Below are 16,233 nucleotides of genomic sequence, written 5' to 3'. Positions count from 1 at the left end.
ATCTCGCTGAAGGGAGAGTTGCAAATATTAAGGGCTCTTTCACATTAGGGCAGACTTTCTGCGTTAACGCAAACGGAAGCCGTTTGCGTTAACCAAGGTAAGATGAAAGTCCATAGACTTTCATTTTACCTTTCACACTCGACGCTGCGTTTCGATGCGTTGCGGTTCCGACGCACCCGGGCGCAGTTTTTCCTCCAACGCACCCGCGAGCCGGCGTTTTCCGTCGGGTTTAATTACCAGCTACCGCCGCTGATTGCGTCGCACCGCAGATACCCGACGACACGCCGCAGGCAGACAACGCGTGCAGGAGAACGGCTCCTGTTCGCGTTGTCTGATGTGAAAGAGCCCTAAAGGACATCCTTACTCACACTAGAGTTTCACCTGAAAGAATGTTGAATGATAGCGGAGATCTGGAAAACCTGGGATCTTCCAGAAAGGGGAAAAAAGCACAGGCAAGACCAGGTGCCCCTTATGGTGTCGTATGTTATAAAAATGGTATAAATAAGACCAATAACAGTGGTACTCACAAACCCTGGTTGCAACCATGGTATATAAGCTTTGGATGTGATGTATCAATCACACTTGTGGATGTATATGTCTTAAAATGGTTAAGTTGCTCTCTAGGAATAGTGTAGTTAGGGTCACCAAAAGGGCGAGACCGTTAGAGGCCCGAACTAATAACCCCCCCCCCCCCCCCCCAGGGGGTCGTAACATTACTTGGAAGGGAGATGCACCAAAAGAATAATAGACTTAAGTCAACCCTCAGGTCAATAAATAATGTCTTAGGACAAGTATTGCACAGCTTGGAGCAACTACAGCACCTCCCTCCCTCACTCCCAAAATGCTGAACAAGGCTTTTAAGTTAGATAAATCTTGTGGGTGTGTGCAGCTTAAAGAGAACCTGTACTGAGTAAAAATATTTAAAATAAACACATGAGGTAACTTCAAATGAACATTACATAGTTACCTTGCCATCAGTTCCTCTCAGAAGCTCACCATTTTCTTCTGACAATAATCCCTTCCAGTTCTGACAATATTTTGTCAGATCTGAAATCTATCAGTTGCTGTCAGTAAAATATCAGTTGCTGTCAGTTATAGCTGAGAGGAAAACTGATGTACCAGGTAATGTCCATGTTCTCCTATGGCTCAAGTGGGCGATGTTACAGTTTAACTGTGTGCTGACCAGAAAGCTGTTATGGGTAATGGCCATTTTCAAAATGGAGGACGGAAAATTCCCTTGATCACAGTGACAAATAGAATGCGGGACAGGAGAAAGACACTGAGGAGTGGACTACATGGAAGGTAAGTATGACTTGTGTATGTTTATTTGACTTTTAATTTTCAGTTCAGGTTTTCTTTAAGTCCACTATGTCACCAAGAAAAACACAGTGAGTCTTGAAAATCTTGATAATTCTGTCTTTCTTTACTGCAGGTGTGAATACTGGAGGTGTTGGAAGCTACATCTATGACAAAGATCCTGAAAACAAGGTTGAGCCTTAACAAGTGTCATCAAGGGAATCCGTTTTACACCCGGGAGACTTCACTTGCTGTACTTCATCTCTGTGAAGTCCCCTCTGTCTGAAAACATTAAGCTGATAATTAATGATGCATAAGTTATGAAACCTACAAGCCGAGCAAGCTTCACAAACAACTAGAGATAAGCCAATAACTACAAATCTGTGCCACGGGCCTAGCCCTCAATCCGCTCCTGCAACTTAACCTATTCCAGACTGAAGTAGTTGCTACATCCTGCTGGTGGCTGTAAGGCGCTGACAGGACGTAGATTTAAACTATTTGCCGCCGTCGCTCACTCACGCCGTTCGTGCCGCTGTTCCGTCATTGCACCCACTTGCTCTGTTGTCTCAGTGACAGCAGAGCTTCCGCATTTCGGTCAATGTCATTGGCTCCTGACCCCTTGAATACTGTGAGCCAATCACAGTAATCACAGGGCTTAAAAGGGAATGGACAGCTCTGGACCTTAAGGGGCCAGATCCGTCTGGTCCCGAAAGAGTTAATGTCTGAAGGTTTACATCTGGTAGTTAAGACAATTGATATTTTTCATTTATAAGTATCCTTCCGTGGTTTAACACCTGGAAAGTGGTGTGTGTGTGACCCTCTTTCCTAGCATTGTAGGTATACAGGCTGGCACCCACAAAGCTGGAGCTCTGAAATGTACTATGAAATATTGGAACATCTTAGTCTGGTGTGGTGTGGGACCTTTCTGTACAAATTGTTTTTATTTATAAAAAAACTGACATTTTATATGGTGCTATAGAATAAGGCTTGCAACTTACAGTCTTACATAAATTACAGCTATAACGCCAAGAGACAAGATGGGCCTGTCCAGTCAGGGTTACAGTACAGGTGTGGAACACTGGATACAGCAGGTAGTGTAGATTGTATTGTAATGCATTCATTCAAGCAGAATTCTAAATTTCTGAAACAAAAAACAGGGAAATTGTTACATGTAAAACACTAGGATGGTCAATGAGATTTCATGCCATTATGAGAATTTTGTATGCAAATATATGTAGCTTGAAAATGGACCAATCGAATACAGCCGAGGTGGCATTCAATTGGTCTATTTTCAAGGTGCATAGATTTGTATACCAAATTTGCATCACACTCCATTAACCTGGAAGTATTTATCAAATTGACCATCCCTTTGAAACACTCCTTCCTCCTCCAGTCATGGTTTTCATCCTAATGCCTGTCTCCAGGATTTTATTTATAGCTAACCACTCCCTATCTCACCTAGCTGTGATGTAGTACCAAGCAAGGGAAATCTTGGACATGTATTGCTGCTGACTGAGCCCCCTACTTCCCCAGACACACATGTTCCCACTGTCCTTATTTTTATTTAGTACTTTTGTAGGAGATTTTTATGCACTGTAGTGAACTGACAAGAGGTCCTATTATTGTTTTTACCAGTACACCTGTAATGAGTAACAACTAACCAACCCACACATGGGGAGAAAACTTACACATAATCAATTCCCATTTCAGGGTAACAAAAAATCCATTCCATAAGCCAGATTTACCAAAACGTGTAAAGAAAACTGTAGTGAGGGTGGAGCAGTTGTTAAAGCAGCCAATCAGGTTTTGACAATTAAGTGAAAAAAAGGTTGTTTGTTCTGGGCAATGGCTCTGAGACTTTGTTGCAGTGGTGGGAAGAGATGATGTATAGCTTACCTTTCAAAATGCGGACTGCTAAGGTAGTACGTCTAACTGGTGTAATAAGGATCACTGAATCCATTAAGGTGCCCATACACCTGTTGATCTGCCACCAGATCGACCATTAGAAAGATCATTCTCTGATCGAATCTTATTAGAGAGGGATCTATTGCTTGCCCGCACACTGCACACTTTTAATAGAATTCAGTATGATCTATTGGAAATCATCCTGCTTCTGCCTCCCAAGTGTATATGTCCCCCGCCCCCCCCCCCCCCCCCCCATGCCCATGTGCAGTGTTAAAGGCTCACCTGTCACGATGGTGCAAATCCTGGCCTCCTCTGGTGTCCAGCATCACTGCGAGCACCTGTACCACCTGACACCGACGCATGTAGTGATGTCTCTGCATGCAGCAGTGTCACGTGGTACAGGTGCTCATGGTGATGCTGTACACTGGAGGAGGCCAGGGGATGAACAGTGAACAGTGGACTTCACAAGGGGGAGAGGGGGACATATAAACTTTAGGCAGTGGCCGAAGGTTTCTAGGGAAGTCGAACACTGTTACTGCCGCGCCAATCAAGAGATTGATCGGGCACCATGTTGCTGCACCAATTCTCCTCTGATTCGATAAAATTATCGGATCTGAAGGTCGATTGACCAGCAAATGGACTAATGCATGGGCATCATTACATGTTCAGCACACAGATGCTGATGAGGAGACCATGGGCAGATAAGAAGGTATTTGCATCATTACTAGGAGAAGAAAGGGAGTAAAGTGTGACTCCTTCATCCATGTGGTTACCAGCCTGTATTCCTCTGTACCTGGGATGAGCTATAGCTTGGTTATGGAAGGAGAGGATTGGCACATAGTAACAAAAAGACGACAGTATCAATGAATAATCATGCAATGTTTTATTCTCAAAGATCTGCTGGTAAATGAGCTTAATGTAGGTCAGATGTAGAAATTGCGGATAGGTTTGCTCAACTTTACAAACAACCGAAGTCACTGTAAATTAAGTATGTTGTATTCACTATACGAAATACCTTTCTAATGCTATTTGGTCTATGAATGCTGAAGGGAATGTACATTTCATGTTTTGTATTTCTGAGATCTTACTAGTTTGAGAGATTGAATTTTGACAAGCTGAGTAATTTGATGTGTTTATAAAAAATTTGTATAAAAGAAGAAAGACATGTTTTCTATAGTAGCCAAACAAGTTCAAATTGCACTTATTAATGCAGGCTCACGAACGAAAGCAAGGACTTTGTTATTGTTGGGTATAGTTTTCATTAGTTTCAATATTCAAGGCGTAATATATGTATAGACTTGTACTTCTGTGACCTTTCTGATACTCTGTGTTGATGTCTAGTCAAAGTACAGATGAGAGAAGAGAAGATTCAGATAAGACATTACTTAAAGAGAACCCGAGGTGGGTTCTGACAATGCTATCAGCATATAGAGGCTGGGTCTGCTTATACTGCCCAGCCTCTGTTGCTATCTCAATCCCCCCTAAGTTCCCCCTGCACTCTGCTATGCCCTCATAAATCATTAGCCGAGCTAGCGACACACAGCGTGTCGCAGCCGGCTGTTTACATCTGCAGCTGTCAGTGTCGGTGCTCCCCCGCATCCTCCATAGCTCCCGTCCCCGCCCGCATCCCTTTTCTCCAATCAGCGGGGAGGGAAGGGATGCGGGTGGGGACCGGAGCTATGGAGGAGGCGGGGGAGCGCAGAGATTGGCAGCTGCAGTTGTAAACGGCCGGCTGCGACACGCTATGTGTCGACAGCTCGGCTGATGATTTATGGGGGCATAGCAGAGCACAGGGGGAACTTAGGGGGGATTGGGATAGCAACAGAGGCTGGGCAGTATAAGCAGACCCAGCCTCTGTATGCTGATAGCATTGTCAGAACCCACCTCGGGTTATCTTTAAAGCTCCACTCCAGATAAAAAATATTTTTTCTTCACTGATCAGCTCACCCCCTGAATAGAACATGAGATACGTGATATTCAGTTTAAAAACGTTATACATACTTCTCTTCAAGATGAGCCTTCGTGCTTCTGGAGCATCCTATCTGGCCATGTTCCCAGTTTCCTCATACTGCGTCAATTCTCTGTGTTTAGAGATGGGGAGAGAAAGAGAGAGAGAGATACTGCAGTGGGCAGGGCTGAATTCCAGGATGGTAAGAGATGACTTAAAGTGGGATAAAACTCTGACATAACGTTCAATAAAAATGTGTTTTCCTACTTTTTATTACCCATTCAGCTACCATATTTTCTTTTGTGCACAAGTATTATTGTCTGTTTACAAATTACAAGTTCCCAAAGTACAGTTTATCTGCTCTGAAAGCTGCCATTGCATTTTCTTGCAAAGCTGCTTTATTTATATATTAAAATCTAGTGATGACTTCTCAGCTCTCTGCTTCTACAGCAGAGAGAGCTAATTTTCAGCACAGCTAGGAATGTAGCAGACAAAGGAATGTGAACAAAAGATAACATGGCCAGAAGCTTCCCACTGGAGTAAGGAGCTTTGCACAGAAGAGAAAAGTGTGGTGTTTAACTGTTTGAATGCTGTTCTGCTACAATTTTTATTTTGTGGTCGTAGATTCTATGCTGTAAATAATATTTTAGAGCAAAGAAGAAATGCTGAGTTTCATAACACTTCAAGGTCCTATACTGCTGTTGCAGTCAAATGGTTTTGTATACACTTATACACGCCTATAAACAAACTTTCCATTCATACTCAGCTATCAGAGGCTTGTTCAGCTTAGTCATGGCAGTTATAGAGGCACCCAGGAAAATAAAATGATTTCAGGGTAAAGAGATCTTCGTCTCCATAGAAAGTCACTAACCAAGTTAAAGTGGCCTTGTAATCGCCATCAGCCAAATAAAAGGGACACTAAGACTGCATCTTACCGTCTGTTTTTGTCCTAAAATTGCCATCCCATCTATTTCCAATGTGTGTTTTCGGAATAAGCTCTTGCATGATGATGTCAATGTACCCAGCAGATAAGGTAACAGCTTGATGTGCTAGCTGTTCCAGCATTTTTGCCCCACCCGCTGCACTAGTCTATGGGCAAGAGAAGTGAGCTGTGTGAGATGAGGGGGTTGAGCTTTGCATGCCATAGACAGGGAGGAGAGCACTAAGGGATAAAGTACTAAGGTGAAAACCAGCATCTGCACCAGCAAGTGGGGAACCATAGAAAAAAAAGCAATTTGTTCAGACAAGTACACTTTTTTTTTAAATAACTCCTAAAGTGAGAGGGATAAGGAGGCTGCTATATTTATTTCCTTTTAAACAATACCAGTTGTCTGGCGTCCTGCTGATGTCTCATGCATCAGTATTGTCTGAATCATACACCTGAAACAAGCATGTGGCGAAGCCAGTCGAACTTAAGCCAAATATCTGGAGGCTGATTTTTTCCTTGTTTGTATCTGAGGAAGTTGAAGGATCCACAAAACATTTATTTGTTCAGTGTTTTTAACCTGGTGAGTGACTTCATATGGAACTCAACTTTAACATTTTAATTATTTAATTTCCCTTGGGCCCCTCTATAACTGTAATCACTAATTCAGCCAATTCTTATGTTGGACCCTTGGGGGCACATACGGAACACTCTGTTCTGCATTTGAACGCTACCACCAAATTACTGAGTGGAGCCAGATTACTAATACTGTATTCCCCTCAAGTGCTTCTAATGCAAGACTTCCTCTTTGGCAACCCAAAGATTGTGAGTATTCATCTCCTCCTTTTTACCCTACCCTACCCTAGATCAGGGCTTGCCAACCCTGTCCTCAAGTACCACCAACAGTGCATGTTTTGTGGAAATCCACAGCAGTAGATAAACCGCTCTGATGAGACATCAATTACCCCATCTGTGTATGTTTGTGGTTTCCTGCAAAACAAGCCTGTTGGTATCAGTTTAGTAGAAATGATGTACATTGCACAATATTTTTCAAGAGTGCTGTGTGTTTCTTGAGAAAGTATTTTGGCCTGTATTGTTCTCCAGACAGCATAAATCTCTCTGTTTAGCATAGCTTTGTGTACAATAAATCATACCATGCTAAGGTCGCACTGTAGACTTTGAATACCGTATTGCTTTATCTTGTACACACTTTTGTATGTCCGTTTTATCCACATACTTGTATTATTCAAGCATATTACCCAGTATTTTCTTCTGACAATACGTTTTTGTGAAAGCACTGATATGGTATTTAATGGAGAGTAGTCCAACTTTATGACAAATAGATGAACTGTATTTGTTGCCTTTCATTAATAGTAAAATAAAATTGTTAATTTAGCGGATCTTCTTGACAGTTTTTGAGACTGTGTTGTTTATGTAATGACTGAATTCTTATTTATAATTTATGAATGGGAAGAAAGGTGGAAAGCGTTGTTGACACAAACCAAACACACACTATGAGAATGTTAGTCCTCCAGCAATTGTAAGAAATTGTGTATGGGAGTTTAGTGGTCACCTTTTTCTAATTGAACTCAATGGACGTATGTCTTTTTTCAACCCAAATAACTATGTCTAACAGCGATGTTCAGATCTTTCCACAAGTGCTTGTTTCTTTAACAAATACATTTTATTGAAACTTTCAGTTGCATAAAAGAACAACATGACTTCGAGGTGAAGAGAATCTGAGGTGAACTTTGGGCATCATGGACAGTGTGTGACATTGTGAGGACACACACTCCACAGCCCCGCCCACGTACGCATTTCCCTTCCTGGTTGGATGATTTGTCAGGGTGCTAGTGCGCAGGAGCACTTCCTCTCTTTTCAATGGTGAGCCACGCTGGCCTCCAACCAATGAACATTACAGGTCAGCATGATGTCACAGCCTACTGTTTAACCACTTAAGCTCTCAGTCGTTTTCACTTTATGCATCCGAGCAATGTTAACCTCCCATTCATTCACTTATAACTTTATCACTACTTATCACAATGAACTGATCTATATCTTGTTTTTTCTGCCACCAATTAGGCTTTCTTTGGGGGTACATTTTGCTAAGAGCTACCTTACTGTAAATGCATTTGAACAGTAAGAATAAGAAAAAATTTGAAAAAATTCATTATTTCTCAGTTTTCAGCCATTATAGTTTTAAAATAATACATGCCTCCATAATTAAAACCCACGTATTGTATTTGCCCATTTGTCACGGTTATTTCACAGTTTAAATTATGTCCCTATCACAATGTATGTCGACAATATTTTATTTGGAAATAAAAGAGCATTTTTTCCGTTTTGCATCCATCACTATTTACAAGCTTATAAAAAAAAAAAAATATAGAAATATTTCATCTTTACATAGATATTTAAATAGTTTAGACCCTTAGGTAAATATTTATGTGTTGTTGTTTTTTTTTATTGTAATGTTTTTTTTGTTTTTTTTTATTAAACATTTTATGTGGGTATTTTTGGGAGGGTGGGAAGTAAATAGTGTTTTATTTAGGGAAATATTTGTGTAGTGTATTTTTTTTTTCCTTTTTAGATGTAGTTTTACTCTTTGGCCACAAGATGGCAACCTTGAGTTTGTTTACATGACGTCACTCTTAAGCGTACAATGTACGCTTAGAGGGACATAGACTCAGAAAAAGCGAAGCTTCCGAGAGAAGCTGTCGCTTTTTCTGCGGGGGAGAGGAATCAGTGATCGGGCACCATAGCCCGATTCATTGATTCCTGGGCTACCGAATCCGCGGCCGGGAGTGCGCATGCACGCGTGCGATTGGCGACGGGAGCGCGCATGTCCTCCTTGACGTTTTTATACGTCAAGGAGGACAAAGTGGTTAATTATTCTGCCCAAGCTCTCCACTGTTCAGGATAAGCGCTGCGGAATATGTTGGCGCTATATAAATAAAAAATAATAATAATAATAAGCTTCATATATATATATATATATAGCAGGAATGGATAGGAATCAATGTATTTTAGCGGAGGAGGAGATTATCTCGCAATTGCAGTTTCAAGAATTCAGCCTTGGTGGGTTTCATTAAATATAAATAGGTGGATTGCTCGTTTACTATAACCGCAGTTCAGGGAATTGTGATTATTCTCAATACCTGCTTGAAGAGGAGCATGGCCGCAATCATGGAATTCGGCAGGAACTAAACAGATTCCTTTTGTGGCTTGGCACTGCCGTGGCCCTCTCTTTAGGACTCTCTTTAACTTTCGACCTGATGTTCTCCTAGGGTACTCTTACATGAAGGAACACTAAATTAATAACAGGGACACCAATATCATATAGAACAGTATACAGGATGCAGAATCAACCGAAGCACCTAAAGGCTAAGATTCTTCATATACCGTAAGATAGCAAATACATATAATGGAGTAAGACGAAACATAGTGTGAGAGGTATAGTACAGGAAGAGGTGAGACGATATGGGGTGGGGGAGGGGACGTAAAGAGACATTGGCTCCGGCTCACACAACTTGGTACAGAGAAGGTGTTTCAAGGACAGAAACCTCCTCACACTGCAGGAAGTTCATAATAACATAACCAATGTGGCTAGATTTATTCTTGTGTAAATGCTGCTAGCCATTCATCCCAGGTCTTACTGAATTTACCAGGGCAGTTCCTATTTTTAAAGGTAAGTTTGTATAATGGAAGCAAATTATGGATTGAATTGGTCCAGGATTGGCCAGTGGGCACAAGTGCTTTTTTTTAATAATGCAAGCTTGTACATATACAATCCAATAATTATCAAGATTTACAAATAATTTTTTTCTTGTAATGTGTTCATTTTTACCCCCTGCCCAATAACAAATGCAACAGTCACCACTTCCAAATAAATGTAGTCATCACAACCCAATAAAGAAAAGTGCAGCCTTTATGACCCCCTAAACCAGTGGTCCTCAAACTAAGGCTCGCGGGCCGAATGCGGCCCCCTGAGGCTTTTTCACCGGCCCCCAACTCTCAAAAAGTATTACTTATAGATGTGGTTGACTGCATTTTTAAATATTGCCAGCTTGCATATAGAATAGCAGTGCTGGCACCAACCATCCACACAGCAAGTGCAGATAGTATTCCCTGCAACACAGCATGTGCAGATAGTATGCCCTCCAACACTGCATGTGCAGATAGTATGCCCTCTGACACAGCATGTGCAGATAGTATGCCCTCCAACACAGCATGTGCAGATATTATGCCCCCAGCACAGCATGTGCAGATATTATGCCCCCAACACAGCATGTGTAGATAGTATGCCCCCAACACAGCATGTGCAGATATTATGCCCCCAACACAGCATGTGCAGATAGTATGCCCTCCGACACAGCATGTGCAGATAGTATGCCCCCCAACACAGCATGTGCAGATAGTATGCCCCCCAACACAGCATGTGCAGATAGTATGCCCCCAACACAGCATGTGCAGACAGTAGGCCCCCAACACAGCATGTGCAGATAGTATGCCCCCAACACAGCATGTGCAGATAGTATGCCCCCAACACAGCATGTGCAGGTAGTAATGCCCTCCAACTCAGCATGTTCAGATGGTATGCCCTCCAACACAGCTTGTGCAGATATGTCCCCAACACAGCATGTGCAGATAGTATGCCCTCCAATACAGCTTGTGCAGACAGTATGCCCTCCAACACAGTGTGTGCAGATATTATGCCCCAACACAGCATGTGCAGATAGTATGCCCCCAACACAGCATGTGCAGATAGTATGCCCTCCAACACAGCATGTGCAGATAGTATGCCCCCCAACACAGCATGTGCAGATAGTAGGCCCCCAACACAGCATGTGCAGATAGTATGCCCCCAACACAGCATGTGTAGATAGTAGGCCCCCAACACAGCATGTGCAGATAGTAGGCCCCCAACACAGCATGTGCAGATAGTATGCCCCCAACACAGCATGTGCAGATATTATGCCCTCCAACACAGCATGTGCAGATAGTATGCCCCCAACACAGCATGTGCAGATAGTATGCCCCCAACACAGCATGTGCAGATAGTATGCCCCCAACACAGCATGTGCAGATAGTATGCCCCAACACAGCATGTGCAGATAGTATGCCCTAGTGATGAGCGAAAATGCCAATATTCTTTTCGCATGATTTTTGCGTTGTTCGTGAAAATTTCTTGAAATTAAAAATAGCATTTTCGATGCGAAAATTATTTTGACGAAAATTGGCAAGCAACACCGCTAATAGTTTATACTACCTAGGCTCAATGTAATGTTTTCTACATCATTTCATGTATACTCTGGCCCCCCAGCAGTCTAAAGTATGTTGACCCAGCCCTTGACTGAAAAAGTTTGGGGACCACTGCCCTACACAAATGCAGCTATAATTTCCTTTAAATAACTTGTAAAGAAATGGAGACGTTAGGAGTTCTGTTGTCAAGATTTCAGCCATAGCTGCCACAATCCTTTCTGGAGATGCCAGCATAGTTATTTGTGTGCTTGGCACTGTACATACATGTCTATCGCATCTTGTCACATGTCACTTAAAGAGACCCAGAGACAAACTAACTAACAGTTTTATACATATACAGTACACACAAGACAGTCCGTGCACTGCTTCCTTAAAACACATTTATTCTTCCATTGATTATCATCAGCAGGTGGATGGGCACATATGCAGTGACAGCTTATATTCATATACACATGTATTGATACGATCTGACCTGTGCCGTGGACGGGTGCGGGAGGGTGACCAGGGGGTGAGAGGACTGCGCGACAGCCGTTTCGCGCCGGTGTGGCGCTTGTTCACGTGCAGGTATCCAGGATACCTCCAAGGAGGTTAACTGTGGGCAAAAGAGATGGCCTACACCAGGAACATTAGGCCATCTCTTTTGCCCACAGTTAACCTCCTTGGCGGTTCAATTTTTCCACCAAGGAGGCTGCATTGCACTTTTTTTGAAATTTTTTTGTTTTTGTTTCATGTAGCTACCTGAGTGGTAGCTACATAAAACACCACTAGAGAGCGCATGTGTCCCTCTAGTCTGATCGCCGCCGGCAACAAAAGTAAACAGGAGATTGCGTATAGAACGCGATCTCCTGTTTGGCTTCTCCTGTCGCCATGGCTACGATCGGAATGACGTCATGGACGCCAGCCGACGTCCTGACGTCAGACCCATCCGATCCAGCCCTTTGCGCTGCCCGGGACTGATTGGTCCGGGCTGCGCAGGGCTCTGGGGGGGCCCTGTTCCGCCACTGCGTGCGGACGATCGCCGCAGAGCTGCGGCGATTGAGCTGGACGCGCAGCTAGCAAAGTGCTAGCTGCGCGTACAGCACTTTTCAGAACAGAAATCGCCCCACCGGGGGCTGAGATATCCTCCGCGGCGGCTTACCCCAAGCTCAGCTCGGGGTTACCGCTAAGGAGGTTAAGGCTAAATCTTGATGTCATTTCTGCCTTTTACTTTTTTTTCTTTCCTCCTCCATTCGCTGAGTCACCTCAGCCTTGCTTGTAAACACAAGTGAGCAGGGGATCGTGTTTCAGATAAGCAGCTAGACAGGGAAATAAATGGTAGAGGAGGAATATATAATAGATAAAAAGAACCCCCAGCATGCAACTGTTTGGCACTGATTATTAAAGGGCCAGTGCTCCTTAAGTATGTGATAAGTCCAAATCATAACAGCACAAAAAGTTTTGAATGCAGAATTAGCATCTTTATCACTTAAAACACTCAGACCAGTTGCTGTTAAAATTGGATTTTTATGGTGACAATCCCGCTTTAAATTCAATGTGGTAGCCACTTGTACCATGCACTCATTCCACCATTCACATAATTCAGACGGCTGCAAGTGAACTGCTAGCAGAACAAAGTATTTAGTGATAAATGTATTATATCAATGGCAATTATTTCTACATTTTATTGAAGAGTGTCTGAAAGCAAATAAATGCCTCTTTATGACTCAACATAGTGTGCATTTTAAATACAATTAGCCTTTACCAAGGACTCGATTCAGTCCAAAGCTTCTTACAGGTGCAGCTGCTTCACTTATGTTACTGTTATGAAAATGTCACAAAAGTCATCTTTTATTTTGATAAGCTGGAATTAAAATCACATACCACATAAACACACAATTGTCTTTCCCTGCATCCCTCAAAACTTGGCTTTTATTTATTTAGCTATATGACCTTTAATTTGTTTTTTCATGTATAATAAATACCTACAGTATGTTGCCACCAGTATGCAAATCATGCAAACTTCTTTTATTATTTATTTTATGCAGTTTTAATCTTGTTAGATCTCTACTATATGGCATGTCTAGCTACCAAAATTCCTACTGTATAATTGCTTTATCAAAATGCCCTGCCTCCCATCATGCAAGCAATAATATCTATAACTGAGGCTCAAGCTGTAGTATATTTCTCTTATACTGTGCTCATCAATGAAAACATGTTTATGGGATTATCTGCAGATATGAGTGACTTCAAATAACAAAGGGATAGAGTGATGTGGGAAAGAAAATGTATCCTAAAGTTCAGAACATAGATCATTTTTTAATGCTTGAAAGACTTGGGGCCCAGTCCAATTAACTTTTTCCCAGAGTTTTATCCTAGGTAATATTTTCACATTATAATAAAATACCTTTTAAAGAGAACCAGAGAAGACATGAAGGAAAGGTTTTATACATACCTGGGGCTTCCTCCAGCCCCATATGCACGGATCGCTCCCACGCCGCCGTCCTCCGCTGCCTGTATGCGCCGGTACCGGGTCCCGTAGTTTCGGCCAGTCAGCAAGTCGGCGTCATCACGCGGCCAATTGTCCGCATCACAGGGGCTCCCTCCATACCCTTACGCGTGCGGCTCCATACTGCGCAGCTGCATGCGTAAGGGTATGCCGGGAACCCCTGTGCATGCGGACAATTGGCCGCGTCCGCCGGAAGTGACGGGACCCAGTACCGCCGATACAGGAAGCGGAGGATGGCGGCGTGGGAGCGATCCAGGCTTCTGGGGCTGGAAGAAGCTCCAGGTATGTATGAAACCTTTTCCTATTTTAGGTTTTGATTCCTCTCTGGTTCCCTTTAAGCAACCAGCAAGCAATAACTACACTGAGTAATTTTGACAGTACTTTTTGACCTGCTTATTAATATATTTTTTAATTACAGATTGCAAAAGGTATTTTAAACAGGAGATGAAAAATTACCTCCTAGAACAAAGCGTAGGAAAAAAAGTGAGTTGTATATCAGAATCATTTATTTTGCCAAGTACAAACGGGCAGGGAGGGGGTTATCCGGCATTGGTTTTGGCTCCTACTGGTTCTGGAAGGATGGGGGGGGGGGGGGGGGGGGGATAATGTCTTAAAGCCATGTGCCTTTGACTTAATAGTATTTAGGGAGGAGAGGAATGTATTAAATAAATAGTGTCTGTGTTACTTAAATAATATTATTTGAGTTAGTCTTGAATTTATGACCCTGTTTGCAAGTTCAGATCTTTCAGTGTAAGTTTATGCTCCAGTATATGCCACCCTGAGTATAGATAGAAAAGTTCAGAGTGTGCTGCACAAAATGTCTATACAATACTTATAATAATTAAAAGATAGATAGTCCTCTTTACGCTGAATAGGATATTTTTTTAATCCTGTTTTTCCTAGAAAAAATAAAACAAAAAACATCATAGTGCAGACTGTTATAGAGGTGACAGAGGGGATCCACTCCCCAGCCTAACCACCATTGATCACATCCTGGACTCTCTCCTCATGTCCACCTTCACCTCCTTGACCACTGTTGACATCCTCAAGGCAATTCAGATATAGATCATTACGCAACATGCCAACATCCACATAAAGTATGTAAATGTGACCAGGGCTTCCCTATACGTGGGCGGCACCTGCTACAATCAAAACAATACAGGTGCCTGTTTGTTCACCCTTAGGGCTGGTTCACACGGACGCTTGGTGGCATATACCGCCAAGCTTTCGGGACTTGTCGGCTAAACGCTCCCATTCAAGCGAATGGGAGCTTTTAGCATCGCGTGGTTACCGGCTATTGCGCAAACGTGTCGTTCAGATTCTGCTTTAACACGTTGTTTCAGCCAGCCCTAGAAGCCGCATGCGACATCCAGGGTCGACTGGCCGCCGTGGCTTCATGTCCCCATGAGGGGATGAGAAACCCAGAAACGGGAAACCGACAATTGCCGTACCGCCGCCCCCGAACAAGACATCACAGGATGACGCGGCTTCCGGCTGCCCCCACGCCGCCTGTCCGTGTGAACTAGCCCTTAAACACCACTGTCCAGTCTTCCAGACAGCTTTATGCACACAGGCACCTCTGTACTCCTCCCTCTTCCTGGATATACCCCTCCAGAGTCAGCACACCATTGCACAACGCTCCCGGCCTCCACAACAGCATTTTTAGTTCTTCCCTCCTCAGATAACCCCTGGTTAGCGCCTGCTGGTGCCCAATCTCTATTATCAGCAGTAAATACACTAGTTTTATCTAGGGACTAAAAGTCCTCAAATTGTGTAAAACCTTTTTTATTTCATATAAAAAAACAGAGTACTACTCACAAACCCAGAGGAATAGAAAGCTCTTAGTAAAATTAGAGGACGTCTCCTACTCACATCACACTGGTTACATCCCGCCAAAGCTCCGCCCAACGTGTTTCATCATAGACTCATCAGGGGCTGATGCATACAATTATTGAATTGGATGGTCGTTTGGGCCACAAAATCGCTAGATTTTTATTTTTAAAAGGTCAATGCATTTTAAAGAGAAGAGGAAGAATTTGCAACTTCTCATCATCATGGTTTTATATTCTACTATGTACTTTAAACCTGTATTGTAAAAGCCTAACAACAAGCAAATAATAATAAATATTCCATGGCAGGCTTGCATCTTCTTAATTTCTCTTGTAAAAAACAGTGGTCCATGATAATTAAAATATTCCTGTTCCTGTGTCTCGTGTAAGATTGTATTCTATAATGTAATTTTTATCACAGACATTCTCAGCCTATCATGCTAACAATAGGAACACACTGCTGTACTAATAAAGGGAATCAAAGTAAGCTATGCCAGGAATTTCTAAAAATACGTTGATTCAGCCACTGTCTGTCTGCCTTAAATGGTAATATGTGAAGTTATGTATTCTGGATCCAGCTCAA

The 16,233-nt window shown here is 42.7% G+C and overlaps 1 protein-coding gene across 1 annotated transcript in view; it reads left to right on the top strand.

The window, feature by feature from the left end:
- The window catches only part of LOC137532620 (cysteine-rich protein 2-like), a 162,742-nt gene extending 158,107 nt beyond the window's left edge, over nt 1–4,635 (top strand). Inside the window, exon 8 of the mRNA XM_068253347.1 lies at nt 1,433–4,635. Within this exon, the coding sequence (XP_068109448.1) occupies nt 1,433–1,500 (68 nt within the window). The 3' untranslated portion in view covers nt 1,501–4,635. The remainder of the gene's footprint in view (nt 1–1,432) is intronic.
- Nucleotides 4,636–16,233: the final 11,598 nt, after the last annotated feature.

The sequence above is a fragment of the Hyperolius riggenbachi genome, chromosome 9, assembly GCF_040937935.1.
Source record: "Hyperolius riggenbachi isolate aHypRig1 chromosome 9, aHypRig1.pri, whole genome shotgun sequence".
Lineage (NCBI taxonomy): Eukaryota > Metazoa > Chordata > Amphibia > Anura > Hyperoliidae > Hyperolius > Hyperolius riggenbachi.
This window is presented reverse-complemented; position numbering and strand designations above follow the sequence as displayed.